Raw genomic sequence first — 18392 nt, forward strand, 5'->3', positions numbered from 1 at the left:
AACGCACAATGTTTCTGACATCTGGAGAAAATTCTGGATATCAAATTCGGAGATCCTGTGTCCATCAACTGGTCAAAACTGCCACCTACTGGTCAGTTTTTGAATCTGTTTTTCAGTTTTGCCTTACCATGGTAAGATCTCTTTCTTCGATAGTACAGATCACGTACAACAACCAGACTTAAAGTAAATATTCCCTTAACAAAAATTCACTTTCTCTAGGGTGAACCAAAAATACCAACTTGTACAAACCTGCCAATGAAATCATCCCTTTTCCCAGCATCTTTGTCCCATGCAGTGATATCAATGATTCCTCCTCTTTCTTCATAGAGATGAAAATCAAATTGTTCCCTCCACTGAGGATTCAAAGTTTTTGGCATAATCTGGAAAACCAAAAATTCATCACTGTCTTACCAATAGCAGCTTTAAAAATGTTTGAGACACTAAATCAAACTTTAGGTACTACGGTGTCTGGAAAAGAATGTCAGTGTGCTATCTGAACAGAACATTCCAGAAATAATGGAAATGAGGCATTAGATCTCCAGCATCTTTATTGTATAATTAATTCCTACATGGGCCCTAAAGGACATGTCCTGAAAAATCAAAAGGCACCCCTTGACTATCTTAAATAACATATGAGAACTATAAATTACATAAAAAGGTAAATAGTGTATAAATGAAATAGCTCCAAGTGAAATCCCAGCATTTGTTTCACATAATCACAGTTAATGCATGAAGGCATAACTCATAGTAGGTTATTTCATAAAAAAGATGATGAGGATACCCAGAGTTTCTTTGCTGTTATTGTTCTTGCTCCCCCCACACACTGGAACCCTGAGCTGAGCACATGAAAACCAGACTGTGAAGTTCTAAAGGAACAGAAAGAAAATGTAAGTAGCTTTGGGGTGGTCAGGTGTACTTTTACCTTAGAATTATAGCACTGATCTACTATTCCCATTTTATAGAGAAACTGAGACCTAGAGTTTAAGTGACCCACCTAAGGTTGATATGTTTTGGTATCTAGACTGTAACTCCCAAAGTCTTTGATTAGAGCTTCAGGACTCTTCCCCCAAAACCACATGACAGCAATGTTTGTAAATTAATAAATGAGTATATGTGAGTATATATGGGCATGTACATACATATAGCTATATATATTCCTCATGTTGCATATACAAGAAAGATCTCTTATTTAAAGTGCAATTTTGTATCTTCCAGTATTCAGATAAGACACCTGGTAGAGTCAATGAACAAACAATGAACCTATATCGATGTGTTTTAAAATTGCATTCACTATTGGGTTAAACGACACTCATATTTGTTTCCCTGTTCTTTCTTTTTAGCAGAAGGGTGTACAGTGGCCTTTTCCCTTTTTAATGTATGACAGACAGATCTTCAGATGTAAAGAGTTTGAAAGCAATGAAGTATGTTATGTGCAAAGGTAATGCAAATGAATCACAATTTTTAAAGTTCATAATCTGAAATTAATCAGCAATAGATCATGGAAAGAAAGAGCAAAGAGAGACACGTGTCCATAGCTAGGTTTCATATTTCATACCTAAAGAGCAGAACTATAAAAATAAGTAATGTTTTAAGCCTACTAGAACATGAAAATGATGTTAATTGAGAAAGGACAAGATAGAAGTGGCCATAGGTACCTATTTTTGGAATCAGTAGCTACTTTAAAATACGTTAAGTCCAATGGTGGAAAAAAAATCATGGCATTCGATAAATGCTATGATAATTCAAATGTATTATAATTGGGCTCAGATGCATTCCTATGGTATTTTGGGGTGTGGTCTGTCTTTCTTATCTAGCCATAAACAGACTTTTTCTTTTTCTTTTGTAGGATTGTCTTTTCCATATGATTTCCTTGATGTCAAATTGATGTCTTCCCTTTCCACGTGGTCACTCCTTATGGTAACCAATCAGCCTGTTAGCAGCGCTTGCTGCCCGCTAACAAATCAGCTCTGTGAGATTTCTAACTATCTTAGGTACTGATGAAAACGTCCTGGGCTGGAAGGAACCCGATCAGGATGGTTATCAAAAATACATAAAAATGATGACACCAAGGTGAAAGAATTCTCATCAAAATGGAATGTGATCTTGAATACAGGATGGATATGATCAGTTGTCCTAAGACATCTATGAATGCCAGCTGTAAAAACTGACCAGTAAAGGGTCATAGTTGGATATAGCACAGGTAAGACATGTGCCCAAAATATAGCTACGACTACTATGACCTTTATTAATTATTATTGCTTCTATCACTAATATATTATTATTATACTATTACTAGTAATGTAATTGTTACTCACAATATACTTATTACTACTATTGTCACTCCTCCTCTTCCTTCTCGTATGAACATTTACTGAGTGCTTATGACGGGCAAGGCAATATTCTAAGGCCTTTACACGCATAACTTATACTCATTTAATCTTCCCAATAACTTTGTTAGGTAGGCATTATTTTAATTGTCATTTTTACAAATGGGGAAATTGAGGCATGGAGAGACAAAGTAATTTGTCCTGTGGTACATTGCTTATAGTGGCAGGGAGAATTTGGCCCTTTGTTTTCCAAATAAATTTAAAAATTTGCAATTTGCATTGGTCCAACTCAGGTTGAATAAAATGCTTCAGAATAATGTACAAAGAATTTTATGGCATATAAAATACTGTTATTTGTAGTACTGATATTAGCACTACCTATAATAATATTAGTAGCCAATACTCTTTGAGCACTTTATGTGCCAGGCATCAACTATGTTTTTTCTGGATTGTTGTTGTTTTTTTAATCCTCATAGTTATGCCAAGAGATGGTTTCTACCACTATTCCTGTGTTACAGATGAAGAAATTGAGACATAGAGAAGTTAAGTAGTTTACCCAAGGTCACCTACCACATAAAGCAAGAAATGTAATACAATTGTTGGTCTTGTTTTCTGACATGATGTTCAAAGACATTCTATTAAGCATTATAAAAATTGTCTAGTGTTTTTCATTTCCCAAAGCATAGCTATTGACCAACCAATGCCTTCCAGATGTGGACAGGAACACAACAGAGATGTGGCTACCTTGCTCTTGTACTTCTGATGCCCAAGCCGGAACTTCACGTAGGGGTCACTCAACCCATTGGAATCCATGGCCTTGAGGTCTCGCCCTTCAATCAAGGTGATGCTGACTATTCCTCTCCAAAGATGTGATTTTCTGTGTAGGTCTGACAGACGTAAACTTTGGGTCTGAAACTTTTGGCAAAGGAAAACCGAGTTAGGTTATTGTGTTTTAAACCCAAATACCTCATTTGGCATTACCCTTTCCTCTGTTGTTATAGTTTTTCAAAAAAATAAAGAATAGGCAGTTATAATTTTTTAAAAATAAATGTAATTTATGGAGTATTATATATTATAAAATTATTAACAATTTGTGAAATTATGATAAATATGCTTGTTGTATAAAATAGATGAGTACTAAAAATACAGTCTAGCTTTTCAGCTCTTAAAATGATAACATGTAGGTATTTCGAGAACATCAGAGAATATTTTCATATGTGTCAAATAAGTCTGTGTCAAAATATGTATAAAATAAATATTATAAATACCAAAGGCCTCATTCACACTGTGGTATTTAACTTTTAACTATTTATGGTTTTTGAAGATCTCTTTTTTGTGTTACAGATGGATTTTACAGGTGGTTTTTAGTTGTAAGATTAGTTGCAAGTAGTATCCAAATAATTTAAAAGCTTTTTTCTTGCTACATTAGGAGTAATTGGGTTTCAGCTCACTAAAGAACGATTTAAGGTACCCCAGAACAGAAAACAAAATCAATATGCCCACACAAGACGTCTTACTTACGCCTGAAACTTGCATCACAAATATTTAAAATTAATTTAAAAATTATATATGTGATTTATATTGGCAAGTATATTTCTGGATTTATTTCACATTCCAGTATTTGAATGTTTTCTTCAATGATTTTTATTATATTCAATTTTAAACCACAATATTTAAGCCAGTGAACAAAATCAGATTTTTAAAAAATTAGCAAGTCTACTAAATATGTCCATATAATCTTTTCGAACTAAACAGTATATAAAACAAAGCCAGAGAAAGTAGTAAATGTTAAAACATTTGCAATCTCGATTCAGCATCAAGCAGTACTATAAAAGTTATCGCTTCATATTATCAAGCATTTTTTCCACTTACAGTCATTTCATGAGGAAATTTGACATTACTCTGAACCTCAAAGTACGCTTCTGAATTATAAATTAGCCCTACTTTCTGCCTAATCTCTTCTACATTAATGTTATAAAGTTACAGCCTATTTTATCTAACTCCCCCTCCAACTTTGACTTCCTACCTTTTTCCACAGCATAGGAATGCCATAGACATTTTTATCTGTCATCATCAAAAGTCATGCATTTCAGGGTGTTTTATTAGGAAAGTGAAAACCACATTCTTCAAAAGATAGTACTTCTGATATTTGAACATTTCAATAATAATCTTTCTAAATCACATTGCATATTTCCCTGTCTTGTCGAACAGAAAATTTTGAACATCACTTGGTGGCTCTGCCTTGTTAGTATCAATGCAGGACTTTGCCTATGCACTCCTCACCTCTGTGAGCATCAAGGGCTATGTGTCCATGCGTGTTCTGAAGTCCAAGGGAGAGTTCATGGAGCATCTGCAAGTCCCCCGGAACTCCATGCCCACTTCAGCTAGAGCCCCTATGCTCCCATCTCTATATTGGGTTTCCACATTGGATTTTATTTGAACAAAGGGCTTCTCCCATCAAAATAATTGTTTGGAATTCATTGCACCAAATGATGGTCAAGGTCTTTTTTTAGTTCTATGATTTCATGCTACTTATTATTCTATAGTGCAGCAATAGATTTTGGTGTGTGATTGATTCAACCACTTTTGCTGCTGTTGAAACTGTCTCTAACAGCAGACTCCAAAGAATCAGATTCTAAACTTTGGATCAGAAGGTTTGGTTAAGGCAGATGAGTGGCAACAAAGGAAAAAAAGAAAACAAATATTGTGGCAAGTAAGAAGAAATAATTATTTTAGCAAAGACCAAGGAGTTAAAGGCTGCCCATTTATATAGTGCTTAGAATTTAAAAGTGTGTATATGTACATTATATCATTTGGTTTCAACTAAAACCCTATGAGGTAGGAGGCACGGCCTCTTAGCCCCATTTTACTGATGATGGACTTGAGGCTCAGAGTGTTTGGGCTCATCAATGGTGGATGTGTGACTAGAACTCCCATATTTCTGACCTTGATTCCTGAGTTTCTCCCAACAAAAGTGTTTAGGGCAGAGACTCTTTCATAGGTTTAAATGTAATCATGATTTCAATAGAATGTTGCCAAAGGATACTCTCCAGTTAAGTGAGTTGATTACATTTGAAATGATATTCCAGGATAGATTTTCCTACATGGCTAATTCATGAAATCACCTTTTACTTTTCTATTATGTGAGTGCATATATATTTATATTTACAATATTTCAGCTTGTTGAAGAATATACTTAATGCTATTTTCTATGCATTCTATAGAAGCCATCGAATAATAGTTGGGCACAATGCAGGTTACCCAGCATCTTCAATTAGCAATGCTAAGCTAGTTTCCTTAATAATACCATATCTGAAACCCTTTCTTTCTTGCTCCTCCTTCATTCTTTTACATAAGAATATGAACTTGACTAACAGAGTGAGGAAGGAGAAAGAATGCTTTCCATGGAATCCTTCATGCTTTCGCAGAATAAATGAACCTAATGCAGGCTTTACCTGCTGCCATTATATTATGAAATGCTTTTCCATAACCTGGAAGAACATTTCCAAAACAACTTGGGCACCTAAGGAGGAGGAGGAAGGAGAGGATGTCTTCACAAAAAAAGGCCTAATGTATGTGATAATTAAGATGACCTGTGCAAAAGGCTAAAGAAGAAGGAAAAAAAAGTTTCTAAAGACATACTATTCAAATTTTTTAAAGTCCTTTTTACTTCTTCAATAATTTTTGTTCAAAATGGCACCTCTTTAAAAAGAAACTCCATAATTCAGCTGTAGATTTTATTGAGTGACTACATAGTCATGAAACAGACACATATTTAGTTTAAGTGTGAATAGAAATTTTAAATAAAATTATAAGGTAAAAGCAGAAAATGAAATTAGACTACCAACAGACAAGCATGTAACATAAATATTCACTCACACCTTTCTAGCAGTTTTCTCGCTATGTGACTTGGGCATGTTGCTCCCTCTCTGGGACTCAGCTTCCTTATCTTTGTCTTTTAAGACTGTACTCCAGGGCCCCGAGTGCACTAAGAACACTCTTCTGTATGTATATGTGGGGGTGGGGAAGGTGTGTGTTGGGGGGCCTGCATAGGAAAAAGCATATTCCATAAACAATGGAATTTAGCTTGTCTAAGATAGTCATTTATTATCTTTACCCATTTTTTTTTTTTTTTTTTTTTAGACAGAGTCTCACTCTGTTGCCCAGGCTAGAGTGAGTGCCATGGCGTCAGCCTAGCTCACAGCAACCTCAAACTCCTGAGCTCAAGCGATCCTCCTGTCTCAGCCTCCCGAGTAGCTGGGACTACAGGCATGCGCCACCATGCCCGGCTAATTTTTTCTATATATATTTTTAGCTGTCCATATAATTTCTTTCTATTTTTAGTAGAGGTGGGGTCTCGCTCTTGCTCAGGCTGGTCTCGAACTCCTGAGCTCAAACGATCCGCCCACCTCGGCCTCCCAGAGTGCTAGGATTACAGGCGTGAGCCACCGCGCCCGGCCCTTTACCCATTTTTAAAATCAAGGTTCTGGGCAGCTCACTGAAGTGTGGTGATGAGCAGAATTCCACAGCTAAAAGAAACTTAGGAAACCACAATTTTGATGTTCTCCAATGTAACTTCCAAGTCATTTGCTCTGTTTAAAAGTTTCCTTCCTCAGGCCGGGCGCGATGGCTCACGCCTGTAATCCTAGCACTCTGGGAGGCTGAGGCGGGAGGATTGCTCGAGGTCAGGAGTTCGAGACCAGCCTGAGCAAGAGCAAGGCCCCATCTCTACTAAAAATAGAAAGAAATGATCCAGACAGCTAAAAATATATATAGAAAAAAATTAGCTGGGCATGGTGGCACATGCCTGTAGTCCCAGCTACTCGGGAGGCTGAGGCAGAAGGATCGCTTGAGCCCAGGAGCTTGAGGTTGCTGTGAGTTTGACGCCACGGCACTCTAGCCTAGGGAACAGGGCGAGACTCCGTCTCAAAAAAAAAAAAAAAAAAAAAAAGTTTCCTTCCTCTATACAGCAATGGGTGGTCCATAGACCACAGCATTGAACTTGTGAGAAATTCAGATCCTTTGGCCCCATCCAGACCAATCGCATCTGAAACTCTGGGGGTGGGGCCCAGCACGCTGGTTTAACCAGCCCCCAGGTGATTCTGATAAGCACTCAAGTCTGAGAACCCTTGCTTTAAAAGTTATATAGTGCATATGCACTGGCCTTCCCCTATGTGCTAATACCTATAATTAATTAATATAATTGTAAACATTATCTGCCCTCTAGCACAGATATTATTTATACTACTTAAGTCCTTCTTTAGTCCTGCCTCTAAATTTAATGATCAGGAAAGCAGATTGGTCTAGATATTTGGAGCATTTAAAGAGAGAAGTAGGAGCGTACTGAACAATTATAAAGAGTTTATTTCCTTCCCTTATTAATTTTTTTCTCAGGTCAATTTATTGAAATTGCTGAGCCTGATCCTCCTGTATTTCAACATGTGCCCCATGTGATTCTCATACACACCAAAGTTTGAGATTCACTCTCATAAGGAATATGCATCCAAGTGCAGAATTAATAAAAAATATCAAGATACCAGGTAACAATACAAATTTCAGAGTCTGAAGCAATTAGTCAATAACACGGATCTTTAGTTAGATTTTAGAGATAATAAGCTGGCACTTTAAAGAGAGTGTTAGTTTACTTGTATTATTCGTTGAAAAAGAATTCAAGTTTCCAATACCTTTTCATACGCATAAAATAGGTTAGGATAGGGAATGGGTTTTTAGTAAGGTGAGTTGGCCCTCAGAGCTCACAGCTCATGCAAGCTTAGAAAAAATAAATGAATGGAATGGTTGAACTTACTTGTGTGTGTTGGCAATAAGGACTCTGAAGCTCTGCTCTGCAGAAGCCCAGGACAGGAAGAACAGGCCTGCCGCACGTCTGGATGGAAATGAATGATCAGAACTCTATGGGAAAGCTTTGTGCCACTCTCAACCCTCATTGTGATCAGCATTTAGAATTATTCTTCAAAAGACATTATTTGAAAAAAAAAAATGTACTTGCTTCTCAAGTCACTATCAGAAAATGTCTTGTAGCCCAATGAAGATAAATGCCAATGCAACTCTATGGTTTCCAGCTACCATTTTCTTTAGTAGAATGCTGCTGCAGTGGTCAGGAAAATAAAGCCCAGAGATTACACGGTGATGGAAACTGCTTAAGTGGTTTCAAGTTTTTGTTAATAGGTGTATCAGAGAAAAGAAATAAAGCCAGAGAAAGAAATAAATCATAGAAAGAATAATTTTTCCAAGTCTGCTGCTTCAAATATTTTTTGGAGATTTTTACAATGTTAAAAAGATGACAAGCCTCCAGAAGAATCAATGTTATGTGGACAGGCAATATCTGTGATCATATTAACCTTGCATCCCACATGTGAATCTTTTAAATGATTAAAGAGATATCTCTAAAATAACAGAGAAACGTGGTCCCACGTAACACTTCCCTTTGCTACCTTTGCTACCAAAATGCAACCCAAAGACCTCTTCACTGCTAAGACCAAGAGAAGCAAGAGATGGATTAAGAAAGATACAGCAGAATAAGAAATTCTGGAGGGAAATTATCATGGTGGAGCTGAAAGTTTATATTAAAGGTCTTCTAGAGCAGCTAGAGAAAGTTTCTGAACGATGGTATTATGATGGGATGAGAGTCAACAGCTTTAATAGCATGAACAGGGAGGATGGGATCTGGACAGTCTGAAAGATAGGTTAGATCACACAGAAGGAAAGAAACATTTATCAAATAGCTATCACTTGCTGCATTTTCACACTACAGTGTTTTTCAGGAAAGAAAAAACTAAAGAAACTGAGGCACAGAGAAGATAAATAACTCTACTCAAAGAGTAGACACTGGCAAGACTGAGATTTGAAGCTGGGTTGCTGATACCTAATCCTTGATTTTCCCCATGATATCTGATTTATTTTGGACAGACCCTAAGAATTTCATGGTACCGGAAAAAAAAAAAAGGAATTAATTGGTATAGGATTTTTCAAAACACTTTTGTTTAGATGAAATGTATCCTTGGTTATAGATCATTGATAAAGGCTAATCAGGGGCTTAGAGGAAGTAAAAGTAGGCAGGTGGTAATAACCCTAGCATATGTTATTCAGTAAAGAATATGAGAGTTAACTGTAGTCCATGATAAATTATAGTCTAATGTCCATTAATAAGGTGGTGAAGTTATAGAATCTAGCATATAAATTGAGAACACTTCTATATTTCAATTCCAGTTAAAAAGGTTTCCTAATTCCATTTCTTGAAAAACTAGATCACTAATAATAGGATATATCCTATTATTCTAGATCCTGATTTAAAAATAGATCAAAATCAAAAAATCTATTTAGATTTAACATGTGACTAAGGGAACACAGTTATACCGATCCTCTCCCTGTTATGTACAAATAATCCTTGGCTTTTGTTATCCTGGATTTTATTACCTGTGTACAACCTAATCCTTCCAAATGAGACCCAGACCCTGAAACTGGAGTGAAAGACATTGCTTGTGTGTTTACAATAAGCCGTGCATGGAGTCAGTGCTTTCCTCTATTTTCAGCACAGGGGTGCACGTGCTTTTATTTAATCAAATGATCCCTGAGACACTACGAAGAAGGGATAATGACAGCCTAGAATGACTGTTTTGTGCTGCAAAGACTAGAGTGTGGAGCAATTATTAGCTCAATCCCAGGCACAGGCATGATCTATCTTTTCCTTTTCCTGCCGAGTTTATTCCAGTGAATTGCACCTGGATGATGAAGTCCAACAAGTACATTTGTTCTGTAGTCTATCCATCCTCGCAAGGCAGGATTGCTTTTACAGAAAACTCTCCTGGTGCTTTGTGCAACCTACTTTGAAATGTCTCATCTAGTAATAAAGCTTTGATCCTTTTTTCTTAGAAGATGGTTTCCTGGCACCATAATCCTTAGAAAAATTCTTCTGGTTTTTATCCTTAAATTTTCTTTCGTATTTCTGTTGCTTCTTGATACAACTTACGGTGCCAGGAAGCTGTTTATGTTTACTTAAGATGTTTTAAGTATCCTCTCTAACTTTAATTGTGGCCAAAAGTTCTTAAGCTTTTACTATGTTTGTTCAAAATAAATACTAATAAAAAATCATCATATATATTTGATCTTAATGGTTTGCTGAAACAATCTACAAGTTTCTACTAATGATTTGGGAAAGGAATAATAGTCCTGGGTTTGACTTACAGAGATCTTTATCTTTGAGACTTTTAATTAAAAATTATACATATATTTAAAGTCTTATTTTCATACCTAAAAATGAAAATAATTCATGAACTTTTCTTGGGTATATATTATACATGGTGGAGTAGTTCAGAATGTAAGCACTTCAGCATGGTATGATATTCTTATTTTACAAAGTCAATAACTTTTCTTAGTCTGATTCAATCTTCCTTCAGCCACACTTTTGCTAGACCTGACCATAAGGCGGTGCCCTAACACAACTTCCCATTGTTCTGTTTTTCTGTGTACTCTTCTTTGCCTGTTCCGATCCATTTCTCCATTTTTGTATAGGGATCTTGGCATATTCCAGCGTTTCTATTTTAAAAATATTAAAAATTTCTCTTTTTTCACTATAATATTCTTGGAGTTTGTTCAATTAATTTTTGTTATCGGAGTCTAGATGTCCACTCAATGGAGATAACTAGGAAGAAACTTAGGTGTGCTAAATATTTCAAAGAACTGCACTAAGTTACCCCCCTTTAATAGGAAGTCAAAGTCTTCATAAAATTCTGACTTAATTAGAGTAATCCAATTTGATTTCACATAATTTTTATGAGAAACATGGTAATTGCCATATCCACTGCTTAATGTTTTGTATCCTAAGATATGGTGTTTTGGTGAATTATAAATGTTATGCATTTGGAAAATTAGAATATCTCTATATCACTTCAGTCTTTTCTTTCTATTGTTTTGCTCTCAAGAAAATTAAGAGATAGCAAATAGCACTGACGTTCCAGCTGAGCAAGTTCTCACTAGGGTACAGTTCCACTCAATGTAAATCAGTTGCTATCTTGTGGACACATATATTGGTCCTTGTAAATCCTGATAAGAATTTCTCTCAAATCACATTCTGTTTAACCTACAAAGCACATGTACACTCTCCATGCATGATTTTATCTGAGCTATTTAGGTTTTCTGCATATTTGAAAATGTCCATGGGTAATCTCCTTTCATCTACGTCTTCCCTACAGAATAACAATATTGCTTCGGTAAAGAGCAATGGTTATGAATGACCTTTGAAGGTGACTATGTGAGATAATACTCATCCAAAGTAAACTTGGTCACCGATTTTTTTATTTTGTAAATGGCACATCAAGCACAGCAACCTCATGGCCCCCAAACACATTGTCCATTGGTGGCTTACAGAGCTGCTGAAGAAAAGGGTCACATATTGCAAGAGGAATCTGAAAGGGTCTCAATAAAAAAAAAAAAAAAGAAAACAAACAATTAAGGAGCAGCTCTACTTATAAATGACATCTGTATTCATCATCAACCCAAAGAGGACCTTTACTGCTTTAAGTTCTTCCAACATTTATTTCTATGGCATTCAGAAAGAGAGAAATATTGGTCCCCACCATACCTTAGAGCAATGACATCAATTGTGTGGGCCTTCGTTCCTTCATTGGTAAAATAAATGTCCTCTAAAGGTTCTGCCTTTAAGGCTCAATTCATTTGTCACTAGTTTGCTGTCATATGCCCAGAAAAGACATTACCACTGTACCTTAAATTCAAAAACTTTTTTAAAAAACTTGCATATTTGTTATTCTAAAATCAGACAGTTCAAGAGATTGAGAAAGGTTATTAAAGAATATTTAAGAATGAATACAACCCAATGGAAAGTACTAATAAGTGGGAAAACTAATTTGGAAGTAGCAAAGTGGAAAGCAGATGATGTTGGGAGAGCTGCTTGAAAGGGAAACTGTTGAAAAAGTATTATTAATGATTATGGAGTTGGCCCTGGTGGCAACTCTCCATTGACAATGACCAGTCTGAACATTTGCTACACATAGAACAAACTCAACACAGAACATCCCCAAATTCTGTTCTCAAAAAGGTGTGCCATGTGAATTCGCCATATTTGTGGGTCTTAAGAAGACAGTGAAAAAATTTTTGGATACAGCCATTTTCCATTTAAGGTTATTGAACAATGTAAAAGCAATCTTTCAGTGTGTTCATGGACAATGCATGAACATATAAGAGGAACTATTATTATTATTTAAGCAAAGATACAGAGTAACTTCAGTGAAGGCAGCCACACAGTAGACTGAAAGGAAATGAAGATGCTATAATAGTTAAACTAAGCTCACAACAATAAAAGGCTATAAAGAAAATTGTAGTGGAGCAGGTGGAGATGAATAGATGTGGCTTATACTTGCTCACTGGTCAATACATGATTTAATTTGGTACTTGCCAGTCTGCTTAAGTGACACTGCAACAAATTTTAAAATTCTAAAGGAAAAAGATAGTTGTTAATCACAAGCAGTTTGGGAACCAAGAAAGGAAAATGACAAGGCCCTAAGAGTGTAGCATTTTCATTGCAATATTGACTGCTACATAATCACATGCCAAGTGTGAATTTTCAAAGAAAGAAGGAAATTTTTAAAGGCAAATTCATAAGTGCATTAGTAATAAATCGTGCTGTGCATAATTCAGAATTATAGCAAAGAAAAAGTGGATGACAAAGCTCATTATGCTTAAATCATCAAAGAGTAAATTAAATTGCAATGGCATTTAAAACAAATTATCTGTGGAATTTTCATTTTTTCTTACTTAAAAGCAGAGTTGCTGTTTTCTAAATCACAGGATTTCTTTTCAAAGAAAGAACACTGATTATCTGGTATATATTTAGTATATACATCTAATACAAATCATTGTAATAGACGAAAATTTTTCTCAAACAGAAATGGAGAAGAAAATAATCTCATTTTACGAGAGAGGTAAAAAATGCCTTAATAGACCTTTTAGACATCACCGTCACATTCCCGGAAGGTCCCTGGGCCTCTGGCTATGGAGAATTTGGAATAAACTTGGTCCCATGAAGAAATGACTTCAAAGAAATATTAAATATTAATATATGAAGTTCTTTATTTTTACAAATGAAGATATAAAAGAATCAGTTACCTAGATGACTTATAATGAAAGTTAATGAAGAAGGCAAATGAATACATCTATCTGGGAACCTATTTTAAAAAGTGAATTTCTTAATTCACATTTAACTTTCAAAATTACTACCCAGAACTAAAATTCAAGAATATAAAGGATTTAGACATTACCCTCCAAAAGAAAGACTTCACAGAGAAATAAGATCCAACCACTTCATTTTCTGAGAGTTCCTAAAAACAAACAAATTATTTAGCTAAATTTTGAGATGTTTCTGAGAATACTTAATTAGTATTCTAAATCAAAACAAATAAAATCAAAGCAAATAAAAACCCAAAAAAATTACATATCCTAAAAATACTTGGAATATTTAGAAACTGTAAGTTTTCTTCTCTTGGATAAATTAAAGTTTTTGACCTATTCATCTCTGACTTCAGTGGTAGGAAAGTTGAGAGAGGATTATTTCTGTAATTAAGAGTCTACTTACCTCTTTATTCTTATTTGTTCATTAATATATCTCAGAGTCTGATGTTTCATTATAGAAAGTAGAACGGTTTAAGCACATGCTAAGATTTTGAAATGAAGCAGATAATATCTGTTCCTTTTAACAAAACAATTGTATTAACCACAGATCTTCAGAGCATTTTTAAGGAATGATTATAGAAGTCTTATTTATAAACATTTACCTAGTTAAATTTGGTATAAATTTTCTATCATAAAGTTCGTAATCTTATGATATAATATATAGTATAATATAATATAAATGACTTAGTTAACTTTAAGCTCCCCAAAAATAATTTTTAAAAAATAAATAGTAAGAGAAGTGGTTATTGGGCTAAAAACAAAGCAATGAATTCAAGTTGGATATTTTATTACTTAATTTTCAGATCTTTATAAAGTAAAACCAATTTAAATTTTGAAAATAAAAAATAATTAACTATTTTTAAACAGAACATCTAAATTACATACTTCCTTTAAACTTTAAAGTTTGCATCCTGTCTCTAGGTGTCCATTATGAAAAAACGGATGACAGTTATGGGAAAGCATCAATCTTTGACATTGTGATGAAGAGGAAGTAATTTTGCAACTTCCTTGATTATTCTATATTTTTGTGTTGGTAACTAAGATTGTGGTGCTCCAGCACCTCAGTCATGCCTAACGCATGATAGGTGCTCAATAAATATTTGTTGATTGATGATTAGTCACTTAGAATGACATTTGGTTAGGGACACATACTCCTTCCAAACATGATACCAAAAATCATATTAGAAAATAATAATGAGCCAAAATACTGTTGGGTGTTCAGCAGTTTGAATAATTTAAGTTTAGACCTAGGATCATAGCAGAGATTGTCTGTGCAATACCTGTGCTTTTTACATGAACTCTGTTTTTTAACAAAACCAATTACATTTTCCCAAGTTACTTGCCTATGGGTTGGTCAGGTAATGTGACTAATGTCAGAGGTTATTGGAAAAAAGTCTTGCATTTAAGACATTGTTTTACCATCACTACAGAGTTATAATTCATTTATATTTACACCTTTGTCTGTCACACTTGAGACATCATCACATCAGTTTCTAAACAAACAAAAATCCTTAAAAAATATATTTACATTTGGATGTTGAGGCCCAAACTTTAGAGGGAATGATTGCAGTATTTTTGTATGCTATACCATTTTTTTTTTTTAACTCAAAGAACCCCATTCTAGCTTTTAGAAAAGATTTATGTTTTCCTTTGCAATTGTCAATTCTCTTCACTTTGATTTACAACTATTTTTAAATTAAGCAGCATGTTTAGCAACATGTGGAAAAAATTTTTAAATATCATATTTAAAAATTAATGTTTGAACTATCTGTATATAAATAATTTCTCTATATATAACCTGAGTCAATAACACAAGTTATGTAACTAGGGGAGTTTTATCTTAACGCAAAATGTGTTAAGGCAACTTTAATGGAGATAAAAGCCTTGGCTCTAGACTCAAGATAGTTAACAAATAAGACAACCATTAAATATTTAAATGTGTTATTAATTTATGTTTTAGGAGGTCTAAGGTGACTGATATTGAAGATGCACCAACTCCTTACTTTCCAATCTTCTTCAGATAAATGCAAAGGGTACTGACCTAATTACATGCCAAATATGCAAAGAGAAAAAGAGATTTGTGAATTTTAGGGCTGGGGTGGGAATTTTAATGATCAAGATTTAGGACTTGGATTTCTCTATTAAAATTTGAGAAACAAAAATATTAGCCACATTTGGATCCACTGAAGTCCCTAAGCTGTGCTTTCCATGCTATGTTTAATTACTTCTGCCATTCATCAACTAAAATTTATATTTCATTTACAACCCACATTCTCATGTAAATTTAGAACTTTATCTCAAATGAAACAATTTAATTTTCTTGTGGACCCTTGTGCCATTTATTGCTCTGCATCAGTATGAAATTTACAACAGACCAGCCAAGACTTTCCTTTCACTAAAGTTTCTAATAGTAATAACATCAATATTAATAATAAAACACCTGGTATCACAATAATGAGTCCTAAACAAAAGTGGTGATTTTATCATGGAGAGCAAGAAAAACAGCATGAACTATTCAAGAATTCTATAGAAGATTTGTCTTAGATAATAAATGAAGATATCTAGTTACACTTTAGCGTTCATCAAGACAAAAGACTGATACGTAGGGAAAAGTGCCATTTTGCAAGTGCTAAGATTACAAAGTAACAGCAAAAGGAAACAGAATGAAAAACAGAGACATCAAGTTGATACAGGAAAATTATTGAAGTTATTCTGAATAATGAATTGCTGAATTATTTCTACTCAGATTTCTATTTATGAAAGTAGTAAGATCCATTGGGAATATCTTATTGATTTATATTTTTGTCTCCAAAAATCTAACACACTAAGAAAATTTTTCTCAAAGATAAAAAATCTAACTATGAATCTAAACATTAACCAGATTTTAAACTAAAAAAAATCTAGAAGATAATTTTTTTTTTCCTCAGGGAAATGAAACTAAGTAAGAGGGTTTTTTTTTTTGTTGTTGTTCTGACAAATGAATATAATGCTATTTTTCAGCTATCTATATAAAATAAATCATAGAAATCTTTAAAGACTTTTTCATCAGATGGAACAAGAATTAGCCACTATACTTTTATTAAAAATGATATTAAAATTAGCCTTAATGTGTCCAGGGCTTCAAACATAATACATGTTGTTATAGTTCAGCAATTCTTTAACACTCCAAACGTTCACAATAGATTTGAAATTGTAAATCCTGAGAAGCAAATGTGAGAGGTAAGTTAGCTAGCATTTCTGATTATACAAGTATCTTTTTGTAGGAGCACAATTTCCTTTTATCAATAACTTTTGGCCATTTAAGGTATTAAAAAATAAGCAAATACACAAATAAATCATTTACATAAACCTTCCCAGTCAGACTGTAATCATTGTTCATCAAAGCCATGGCTCGTGGACGCTTCCATCCTATCAGTATGGAACACTTGTGATATTGACTGAGCCTACAACAGTCATGTAAACCAGAGCTTTGGAAGCAGGATCCTCACGAAATTATAAATTGTTTTCATCGTGGACATTCACGGTTAAAACCACAAATCTCCCCCATAATGCGCTCAGTTTAACATCTGTCTGTCTGTCCGTCCATCCATTCACCCATCCAACTACCATCTACTTATCATTTATCATCTACCTCATTGAATTAAAAGACCGTGCAATCTGCAAACCAACCCTTAGTCCGATTATCCTGGCATCCTGTTACATTAATTCTCCCCCTTTGATCAGCTCAGGAAGGGCCTTGGGAAACTAGTTTGCTCACTTTGTAACACGTGCCAGCAATGTGAAGGCCAATCAGCTATCATGCAATAAACATCATTGACCTGGAACCCAGGTGCTGTGGAATCCATCCTTTGCTTGAGATTACATTTTGTGCTTTCACTTTGTGCCAACTTATTCATATTTGCTCCCACAACATTAAAAAAATTCAGCAAGAGAGGTCAAATAGATGTAATGCCATTCAACGGCAAATCCCTATAGTTATAAATTACAATACATAAAAATGTATGATATTTTATGCCTTTGGGGAAATATTATCAAAACAGAAAAAAAAATCATTTCAATATGAAATTTAATTATGGTTCCATGTATTTTGTGGGATAATAAAATATTTACTGGCATTATAATATCTCTGTTTTAAATAAACTTATTATAAATTTCAGAACTTTTGTTAGCTGGGACCAAAATATACTCCTTTTAAATAGACATGCTCATTGCTGTTCACCATTTGTTCACTGTTTCATTTTGGAATCTCAGAAGTCTTACTTCTGAGGTTGGATTTATAGCATTTCCAAATAATACAGATTTGGGAGCATAAACAATGGCAAGGTAAAGATTTTTTAAAGGAATTTTATGTTTCCTTCAAAAACATTAAGCACATCATTTTTTCAAAGACATATGCATAATAATTAGAAACGGAGCACCAAAGAAAAGCCAATTTGGACACTCATGCGTGTGAATCTATGACCAAAAAAGTTTTCAATTTTTTGCAGCTTTTTAAAAATCCCCTATTTATTGTAAGGATATGAAGTCTTTGTAGAAAGAAGGACCTGATAATTGTTAAATATAATGATGTTTTTTTCATTATGTCTCACTGACTGTGTGAGATGTGTTAAAGATGTGCTAATCTGTTTCTCCACTGTTACTCAAATTAAAGCACTTAGAGGTTTTTGCTGATGCATTTTTAAAGTGTCATCCAAGGTGTCAGGTTTAACTACTATGCCCTACAGACTTACAGAGTTGAAAGTGTTCTCTAGTTTAAATTAACGATATCCTTGCCAAAAGTCTTATTAAAAATTGCTCCATTCAACCAATGAATAAAGTGTTTTATAGTTCATTAAAATTATGCTAAGTGATTATAATAAAATC

At 34.3% G+C, this 18392-nt stretch overlaps 1 protein-coding gene across 8 annotated transcripts in view; it reads right to left on the reverse strand.

Moving 5' to 3' along the window:
* The window catches only part of MCTP1 (multiple C2 and transmembrane domain containing 1), a 494950-nt gene that overhangs the window by 185221 nt on the left and 291337 nt on the right, over positions 1 to 18392 (reverse strand). For 4 of the 8 annotated variants that reach the window (XM_069491905.1, XM_069491903.1, XM_069491902.1 and 1 more), the window contains 2 exons: positions 3072 to 3242; positions 250 to 380 (listed from right to left, as the gene is read on the reverse strand). In XM_069491905.1, the coding sequence (XP_069348006.1) occupies positions 250 to 380; positions 3072 to 3242 (302 nt within the window). Of the gene's footprint in view, positions 1 to 249; positions 381 to 3071; positions 3243 to 8133; positions 8212 to 13618; positions 13679 to 18392 lie in introns of all 8 variants that reach the window. The other 4 variants (XM_069491904.1, XM_069491900.1, XM_069491906.1 and 1 more) reach the window with 2 other exon arrangements.

Source organism: Eulemur rufifrons, chromosome 17 (assembly GCF_041146395.1).
Source record: "Eulemur rufifrons isolate Redbay chromosome 17, OSU_ERuf_1, whole genome shotgun sequence".
Classification (NCBI taxonomy): Eukaryota; Metazoa; Chordata; class Mammalia; order Primates; family Lemuridae; genus Eulemur; species Eulemur rufifrons.